Below are 10,245 nucleotides of genomic sequence, written 5' to 3'. Positions count from 1 at the left end.
ATACATGAATTAATATATAATAGATTCATACAATGAAGTTAAAGGGTGAACTATTTTGAAGGGACATAAAGTGTTGGCTGTGCATTTAGCAAATGACAGGCATTCCACATTTAACGCCACCCGCATGTGAAAATCAAAATATCCAGATATTGTTTGGTTTATATGCAAAAACGTTTAAAGCCATTTTCAGTTTCCGTAAATCTTTTTAAAAAAAGAGCCGTTTTCGTGTTGCTGATTGCTCCATTTTAACACAGAAAAGGAATTAACCACACGTACATGGGCCGTTATTGCATAACATTTATCATTTTGTATTCTTCAGGTAATCTAACCTAGCATGCATAAAAAACGTCTGTGTGGAGACCCCTCATCTGTTTTTCAGGGGAAACGGAAGTTAGGTCTGTATCCCTGAAAACCGAAAACATCCGCTTTTTACCGAAAACATCAGCTTTTTACCGACCCTGTGGAGAGTATCTTTCAGGAAACAAAATATACATTTTGTTTGGCCTTAGCTCCACCCCATTCCTCTTATTTTCTTTCAGCCACCTCACACTTGCGCTCTTCTCTCTCTCGCTCTCTTGCTCTCCCACTCCCATAAATGCAGTGACAGTTGCATTCTGTGTGTGCATGCATGTGTGATAGAGATAGTCGAAATAGAAAGTGAGAGAGGGAGGGAGAGTGAAGGAGCAAAGGGGAATGCTTGCCACTGAGGGAGGGAAAAGGAATAAGGAAATTGAAGTAGCCGCCATATGCTGTGGACTTTTATGAATGTCTTGCTGAAGTGAATATTCTTTTTTGGGAAAAAAGATGGGAAGCTCGCATTTTCTGAACAAAGGCTTGCCTTTAGGTAAACATTTAGCTTTCCTTTGGTGTATTGGACCACATGTTAACTGTGATTGTGCTGTGTGGTGTGTACACAGTGTACTGTACAGTATTCTTCCTTCCCTTCCCCCTCTTCCTTTCCCCCTCCACTTTCTCCCTCTCCATTATCTTTCATCTCTACCATTCAGCAACTTACAATGCTGTAATAGCTTGCTTTCAACTCTAAATATGTTTCTGTTGATGCCTGGTATGCTTAGCCTATAGCCTCCTGTAGGGGTGAAGGACAGAAATACTATTTCCCTTCAAAAAATGTAAGGGCTGGCAAGGAGACACACAGCAGATACTTCCTAAATGGCCTTCCCGTTTATTGAGCAGTTGGCAACGGTGTTTCCAGTTCCGTCTGACTTGCTTCCTAATTTTCCTTTCAGGGAAGAAAGAAACATTGATTCTAGAACAGTCTACTATGGGAATACTTCAGATTCAGGAAGGACAGAAAACAGCTTTGTAGGTGCTTAGTAGTCATGCTAGTATTGTGAATACTTCCATGTCTTAAATTTAAAAATTGTACCTTTATTTAACTAGGCAAGTCAGTTAAGAATAAATTCTTATTTTCAATGACAACCCACTGTTCCTAGGCTAACTGCCTTGTTCAGGGGCAGAATTATAGATTTTTACCTTGTCAGCTTAGGGATTTGATCTTGCAACCTTTCAGTTAATAGTCCAATGCTCTAACCACTAGGCTACCTGCTGCCCCATACTGGTGTCTGTTACTTGGATTTATTTTTTATTGTATTCACAACATCAGCATATTTTCCACAATGGTGGTCTTGTTTTGTTGTTTGATCTTTTTCTATTATTATTCATGTCTGGGCTCGTAGGTGTGTTCAGTTCTGTGATCAATGGATTGTGTCTTATCTTGTTATTAAAATCAGGCTAATTGACACAGATACCAATTCACCCCTGGGGTGCTCAAATTGGCAGAATTACCCCTATACAAAGATCACATATCAGTATTGCCATGGAATGCCATGGATATTGGTGATAAAACAATTCATTGTTTGTTAATTTCTTTGAATTTTTATAATCTTTGAAGAAGACATGTTGGCTTAGCTAATAGTTTTTGTATTTTCACTAATCTAAAACACAAATGTCAAACGTGGCTGATAAAACTCTCCAGTAATCGAGCTAGGCATATACATTCATCCTCATTTTCATGTTTGTAGTGAATTACACCCTGTGGCTGATCAGTCCAGTTGTGATCTAAACGCAGACAAACAACATGATCCTGTTTGCCTGTGTGATTGTGTTTGTGTGTTTGCTCACTTGTGTGTGAGTGACTGTGTGTGTGCGTGCGTTTGTGTGACTGACTGTGTGTATTGGTGTTTGTGTCTCTGGGTGAGTATGCATGTGTCCGCCTGCATGTGTGTATGCTGGTGGCGGGATGAGGTAGGGAGGGAATGAGGGAGGGAGCTGAAGGAGAAGAAAGGGGTGTGTCTATACTCCCCTGGCTCGCCTAGAAGGGAGATTTCTTGTGGGAACAGAGCAGTGGGTTGAGACAGTCACGCCATGTTTGTTCATGCCAGATTGGCTATGATCATAAATCACATAGCCTGAGCTGCTCACAGGTGCACAGTTGTTTTCCTTCTTTATGGTGGTTACAGTTAAAATTCTACCTTTCATATCAATGCAAATATCGGTTTATTGGGCTGTATTGAAAAATAATGTATATGAGGACATCTTAAATAAGTGGGGAAATAAATTAAATAGAGCTATGTTTGAAGCATTTCATATTTGCATAGTAAAGGACAGCTCTGATCAAATCAAATAAAATGGTATTTGTCACATGCGCCGAACACAACAGGTGTAGGTAGACCTTACTGTGAAATGCTTACTTACAAGCCCAACAATGCAGTTTTAAGAAAATAGAGTTAGGAAAATATTTACAGAATAAAAATAAAAAGTAAGACAAAATAACAATAACGTGGCTATATACAGGAGGTACCGGTACTGTCAATATGCGGGGTACAGGTTAGTCGAGGTAATTTGTACATGTAGGTAGGGGTAAAGTGACTATGCATAGATAATAAACAGCGAGTAGCAGCAGTGTGAAAACAAAGGGGGGAGGGGGGTGTCAATGCAATAGTCCAGGGTGGCCATTTGATTAATTGATCAGCAGTCTTATGGCTTGGGGGTAGAAGCTTTTAAGAAGCCTTTTGGACCTAGACGTGGTCTCTCCAGTACCGCTTGCTGTGCGGTAGCAGAGAGAACAGTCTATGACTTGGGTGACTGGAGTTTTTGGCAATTTTTTGGGCCTTCCTCTGACACCACCTAGTATATATGTCCTGGATGGCAGGAAGCTTGACCCCAGTGATGTACTGGGCCATACGCACTACCTTCTGTAGCGCCTTACGGTTGGATGATGAGCAGTTGCAATACCAGGCGGAGATGCAACCGGTCAGGATGCTCTTGATGGTGCAGCTGTAGAACATTTTGAGTATCTGAGGACCAATGCCAAATCTTTTCAGTCTCCTGAGTGGGAAAAAGCATTGTTGTGCCCTCTTCACGACTATCTTGGTGTGTTTGGACCATGATAGTTTGTTGGTGATGTGGACATTAAGGAACTTAGAACTCTCGACCCGCTCCACTACAGCCCCGTCGATGAGAATGGGGGCGTGTTTGGCCCTCTTTTTCCTGTAGTCCACGATCAGCTCCTTGCTCACATTGAGGGAGAGGTTGTTCCCCTGGCACCACACTGACACCTCCCTATTGGCTGTCTCATCATTGGCGGTGATCAGGCCTATCACTGTTTTGTCGTCAGCAAACTTAATGATGGTGTTGGAGTCATGCTTGGCCACGCAGTTGTGGGTGAACAAGGAGTACAGGAAGGGACAAAGCACAAACCCCTGAAGGGCCCCCATGTTGAGGATCAGCGTGACAGATGTGTTGTTGCCTACCCTAACCACCTGGGGCAGCCTGTCAGGAAGTCCAGGATCCAGTTGCAGAGGGAGGTGCTTAGTCCCAGGATCATAGCTTAGTGATGAGCTTTGTGGGCACTATGGTGTTGAACACTGAGCTGTAGCCAATGAACAGCATTCTCCCATAGGTGGTCTTTTTGTCCAGGTGTGAAAGGGCAGTGTGGAGTGCGATTGAGATTGCGTCATCTGTGGATCTGTTGGGTGGGTCTAGTGGGTCTAGCGTTTCCGGGATGATGTTGTTGATGTGAGCCATGACCAGCCTTTCAAAGCATTTCATGGCTAACGACGTGAATGCTACGGGGTGGTAGTTATTTAATCTTCACTTTCTTGGGCACAGGGACTATGGTGGTTTGCTTGAAACATGTAGGTATTAAAGACTCGGTCAGAGAGAGGTTGAAAATGTCAGTGAAGACACTTGCCAGTTGGTCCTTGTATGCTCTTAGTACATGTCCTGGTAATCCGTTTGGCCCTGCGGCCTTGTGAATGTTGACCTGTTTAAAGGTCTTGCTCACATCGGCTACAGAAAGCGTGATCACACAGTCGTCCTTGTATCCTTGTCGAACACAACTCAGGCTTTCTGGGGTGTTGTAGTTTGACTGTATGAACGTAGATGAGGGTTCACAGGAGCAGGCTGAGGAGGGGCAAACCTTAAGCCACAAGAGAGACACTGTTTAGAATACTGGACGTAAGGGTCGTTCGTTAGTTAGTTAGTGAGCATTTCTCGTTTGCCAAGATAATCCATCTACCTGACAGGTGTGGCATATCAAAAAGCTGATCAAACAGCATGATCATTACACAGGTGCACATTGTGCTGGGGACAATAAAAGGCGACTCTAAAATGTGCAGTTGTCACACAACACAAAGCCACAATGTAACATGTTTTGAGGGAGCATACAATTGGCATGCTGACTGCAGAATTGTCCACCAGAGCTATTGCCAGATAATTTTATGTAAATTTCTTTACCATAAGCTGCCTCCAATGTTGTTTTAGAGAATTTGGCAGTACGTCCAACTGGCCTCACAACCGCAGACCACGTATAAACACGCCAGCTCAGAACCTCCACATCTGGGTTCTTCACCTGCGGGATCATCTGAGAACACCCACACAGACACCTGATGAAACTGTGGGTTTGCACAACCAAATAATTTCTGCACAAACTGTCAGAAACCATCTCTGGGCCTCCTGAGTGGCACAGTGGTCTAAGGCATTGCATCGCAGTGCTAGCTGTGCCACTAGAGATCCTGGTTCAAGTCCAGGTTCTGTCGCAGCAGGCTGCAACCGGAGACCCATGGGGTGATGCACTACGGGCAATGAAAACAATTGCATTTTATCGATGGCAATTTGAATGCACAGAGATACAGTGACAAGATCCTGAGGCCCATTGTCGTGCCATTTATCCACCGCCTTCCCCTCATGTTTCAGTATGAACGGCCCCATGTGACAAGGATCTGTACACAATTACTGGAAGCTGAAATGTCCCATTTCTTCCATGGCCTGCATACTCACCAGACATGTTACCCATTGAGCATGTTTGGGATGCTGTGGATGGATGTGTGTTCCAGTTCCCGCCAATATCCAACAACTTCACACAGCCACTGAAAAGGAGTGGGACAACATTCCACAGGCCATAATCTACAGCCCGATCAACTATGAGAAGGAGATGTGTTGCGCTGCATGAGGCAAATGATGGTCACAACAGATATCTGTATTACCAGTCATGTGAAATCCATAGATTAGAACCTTATTCATTAATTTCAACTGACTGATTTCCTTATACAGTTGAAGTCGGAAGTTTACATGCACCTTAGCCAAATACATTTAAACTCAGTTTTTCACAATTCCTGACATTTAATCCTAGTACAAATTCCATGTCAGGTCTGTTAGGATCACCACTTTTTTTTAAGAATGTGAAATGTCAGAATAATAGTAGGGAGAAAGATTTATTTCAGCTTTTATTTATTTCATCACGTGGGTCAGAAGTTTACATACACTCAATTAGTATTTGGTAGCATTGCCTTTAAATTGTTTAACTTGGGTCAAACATTTTGGGTAGCCTTCCACAAGCTTCCCACAATAAGTTGGGTGAATTTTGGCCCATTCCTCCTGACAGAGCTGGTGTAACTGAGTCAGGTTTGTAGGCCTCCTTGCTCGCACACACTTTTTCAGTTCTGCCCACAAATTTTCTATAGGATTGAGGTCAGGGCTTTGTGATGGCCACTCCAATACCTTGACTTTGTTGTCCTTAAGCCATTTTACCACAACTTTGGAAGTATGCTTGGGGTCATTGTCCATTTGGAAGACCCATTTGCGACCAAGCTTTAACTTCCTGACTGATGTCTTGAGATGTTGCTTCAATATATCCACATCATTTTACTTCCTCATGATGCCATCTATTTTGTGAAGTGCACCAGTCCCTCCTGCAGCAAAGCACCCCCACAACATGATGCTGCCACCCCCATTCTTCACGGTTGGGATGGTGTTCTTCGGCTTGCAAGCCTCCCCCTTTTTCCTTCAAACATAACGATTGTCATTATGGCCAAACAGTTTATTTTTGTTTCATCAGACGATCTTTGTCCCCATGTGCAGTTGAAAACCGTAGTCTGGCTTTTTAATGGCGGTTTTGGAGCAGTGGCTTCTTCCTTGCTGAGCGGCCTTTCAGGTAATGTGATGTAGAACTCGTTTTATTGTGGATATAGATACTTTTGTACCGGTTTCCTCCAGCATCTTCACAAGGTCCTTTGTTGTTGTTCTGGGATTGATTTGCACTTTTTGCACAAAAGTACGTTCATCTCTGGGAGACAGAACACATCTCCTTCCTGAGCGGTGTGACGGCTGCGTAGTCCCATGGTGTTTATACTTGCGTACTATTGTTTGTACAGATGAACGTGGTACCTTCAGGCGTTTGGAAATTTCTCACAAGGATGAACCAGACTTGTGGAGGTCTACAATTTTTTTTCTGAGGTCTTGACTGATTTCTTTTGATTTTCCCATGATGTCAAGCAAAGAGGCACTGAGTTTGAAGGTAGACCTTGAAATACATCCACAGGTACACCTCCAATTGACACAAATTATGTCAATTAGCCTATCAGAAGCTTCTAAAGCCATGATATAATTTTCAGGAATTTTCCAAGCCGCTTAAAGGCACAGTCAACTTAGTGTATGTAAACTTCTGACCCACTGGAATTGTGATATAGTGAGTTATAAGTAAATAATCTGTCTGTAAACAATTGTTGGAAAAATTACTTATGTCATGCACAAAGTAGATGTCCTAACCGACTTGCCAAAACTATAGTTTGTTAACAAGAAATTTGTGCAGTGGTTGAAAAATGAGTTTTAATGACTCCAACCAAAGTGTATGTAAACTTCCGACTTCAACTGTATTTACTGTAAGTCTTTGAAATGTTTGCATGTTGCGTTTTAATTTTTGTTCAGTGTATACATGATAGAAGACATTAGCAGAATATTTTTTAATACCACACAAATGGCAGAATTCAGGCTACTGTGCAACTCACTATTCAGGTAGGATGCAATTTTGGAACTTCATTCATTATTATTTTAATAATTTGTTATATCATCATTATAAATGTATATAATTGTTATTATTGTAGGCCTATTTATTATTCTAAACCAGGTCTTTAAAACATACTTTTACAAAGTACAAAAACACTTTTCCTTGTGTTTTGAACTTTATAGCCAATTGTTTTATTGATTTTTACTTTCCTAAAACAATGATTGTCCACTTCACGGTTCAGCTGTCAGAATTGAGCACTAAATGCATCAGGCCTATAGGCTTAGACTTCCACTGTATGATATTAGTATTTAAAAAACAAAATATAAATGAAAGAGAAGCTTAGGCCTAGCCCCAGAGAGAGATAGGGATAGCTACGACACCTGCATTTATTTTGTCAGATAGGCTACTGCGTCTGCTATTCCAGCCTGGTCTCAGAGCATTTCATATTATTATGTATATAAATCAGAGATTTACTATGATATGTTACGTTTTGTATGGTATGTACTAATTTGTGGATGTCCATCATCCATTTCCTTTGATATGTTACGTGTTGCAAATCATATGATATGTTACGAATAGCAATTTGTGCAACATGTAATACGTTTGCAATACTTATGATATTTTACGAATTCCAATTTGTTGTGGCTAAAATTAGCTAGGTGGGTAATGCTAATGTTAGCAAAGTGGTTAACTTTAGCTAGGCTAAAGGTTAGGGTTAGAGGTTAAGGTTAGGTTTCAGAGTTAGGTTAAAGGGTTAGGAGTTAGATTAAATCAAATCAAATCAAATTTTATTTGTCACATGTGCCGAATACAACAGGTTACCTTACAGTGAAATGCTAACTTACAAGCCCTTAACCAACAATGCCGTTTTAAGGAAATACAAAAATATATACAGGGGCTACCGGTATGCAAATGGTGTTGATGTGAACTATGACCAGCCTTTCAAAGCATTATATAGCTACGGACGTGAGTGCTACGGGTCGGTAGTCATTTATGCAGGTTACCTTAGTGTTCTTGGGCACAGGGACTATGGTGGTCTGCTTGAAACATGTTGGTATTACAGACATGGACAGGGAGAGGTTGAAAATGTCAGTGAAGATATTTGGTACCAGTTGGTCAGCGCATGCTTGGAGTACACGTCCATGTAATCTGTCTGGCCCTGCGGCCTTGTGAATGTTGATCTGTTTAAAGGTCTTACTCACATCAGCTGCAGAGAGCGTGATCACACAGTCGCCCGAAACAGCTGATGCTCTCATGCATGTTTCAGTGTTACTTACCTCGAAGCGAGCATAGAAGTTATTTAGCTCGTCTGGTAGGCTCGTGTCACTGGGCAGCTCTCGGCTGTGCTTCCCTTTGTATAGTTCCTGATATAGTTTGTAAGCCCTGCCACATCCGACGTGCGTCAGAGCTGGTGTAGTACGATTCGATCTTAGTCATGTATTGATGCTTTGCCTGTTTGATGATTCGTCGCAAGCATTGTGGGATTACTTCTGAACTTCCGGGTTAGAGTCTCGCACCTTGAAAGCGGCAGCTCTACCCTTTAGTGCGAATGTTGCCTTAATCCATGGCTTCTGGTTGGGGTATGTGCATACAGTCACTGTGGGGATGACATCATCGATGCACTTATTGATGAAGCCAGTGACTGATGTGGTGTACTCCTCAATGCCATTGGAAGAATCCTGGAACATATTTCAGTCTGTGCTAGCAAAACAGTCCTGTAGTTTAGCATCTGCTTCATCTGACCACTTTTTTATAGACCGAGTCATTGGTGCTTCCTGCTTTAATTTTTGCTTGTAAGCAGGAATCAGGAGGATAGAATTATGGTCAGATTTGCCAAATGGAGGGCGAGGGAGAGCTTTGTACGCTTTTCTGTGTGTGGAGTAAAGGTGATCTCGAGTTTTTTTCCCTCTGGTTGCACATTTAACATGCTGATAGAAATGAGGTAAAACTGATTTAAGTTTCCCTGCATTAAAGTCCCCGGCCACTAGGTGTGCCACCTCTGGATGAGCGTTTTCCTGTTTGCTTATGGCGGTATACAGCTCATTGAGTGCGGTTTTAGTGCCAGCACCAGACTGTGGTGGTATGTAGACAGCTACGAAAAATACAGATGAAACTCCCTAGGTAGATAGTGTGGTCTACAGCTTATCATGAGATACTCTACCTCAGATGAGCAAAACCTCGAGACTTCCTTAGATATCGTGCATCAGCTGTTGTTTACAAATATGCATTGGCCCACATCCCGTTTCTTACCAGAGGCTGCTGTTCTATCCCGCCAGCTGTATGTTATGAATGTTGTCGTTCAGCCACGACTCTGTGAAACATAAGATATTACAGTTTCTAGGCCATAGGTGCTTTCAGTTCGTCCCATTTATTTCCCAGCGATTGAATGTTAGCTAGCAGTACGGATGGCAAAGGCAGATTATCCACTCTTGCCTGATCCTCACAATGCACCCCGCTCTCTTTCCGCAAAATCTCAGTTTCTTTCTCCATCGAATGACGGAGATGAGGGCCTGTACGGGTGTTTGGAGTATATCCTTCCCATCCGACTCATTAAAGAAAGATTCTTCGTCTAATTCGAGGTGAGTAATCGCTGTTCTGATGTCCAGAAGCTCCTTTCTGACATAAGAGACGTTTGCAGCAACATTATGTACAAAATAAGCTACAAACAATGTGAAAAAACAAACAAAATAGCATGGTTGGTTAAGAGCCAATAAAAAGGCAGCCATCTTCATCAAAAAAGGGTTAAGTTTCGGGTTAAGCTTAGGAGTTAGGTTAAAGGCTTGAGGTTAGGGTTAGGGGAAGGGTTAACTAACATGCTAAGTAGCTCCAAAGTAACTAAAAAGCAGTAAATTGTTGCAAAGTTGCTAATTAGCTAAAATTGTCCATGATGAGATTCAAACATGCAACCTTTGGGTTGCTAGACATTCGCGTTACCACCC

The 10,245-nt window shown here is 42.1% G+C and overlaps 1 protein-coding gene across 2 annotated transcripts in view; it reads left to right on the top strand.

Annotated features, from left to right (window-relative positions):
- The first annotated feature begins 565 nt into the window (after positions 1-565).
- LOC115175139 (C-terminal-binding protein 1-like) overlaps positions 566-10,245 on the top strand; it is a 40,896-nt gene continuing 31,216 nt past the window's right edge. The window contains exons 1-2 of one of the 2 annotated variants that reach the window (XM_029734363.1): positions 566-844; positions 9,784-9,885. Coding sequence is in view for 1 of the 2 variants with exons in the window: in XM_029734357.1 (XP_029590217.1) it covers positions 805-844 (40 nt within the window). In the remaining variant the exon portion in view is untranslated. The remainder of the gene's footprint in view (positions 845-9,783; positions 9,886-10,245) is intronic. The other variant, XM_029734357.1, reaches the window with a different exon arrangement.

Source organism: Salmo trutta, chromosome 3, assembly GCF_901001165.1.
Source record: "Salmo trutta chromosome 3, fSalTru1.1, whole genome shotgun sequence".
Classification (NCBI taxonomy): domain Eukaryota; kingdom Metazoa; phylum Chordata; class Actinopteri; order Salmoniformes; family Salmonidae; genus Salmo; species Salmo trutta.
Note: the sequence above shows the minus strand (reverse complement) of the source record. Positions and strands in the feature narration are given on the sequence as shown.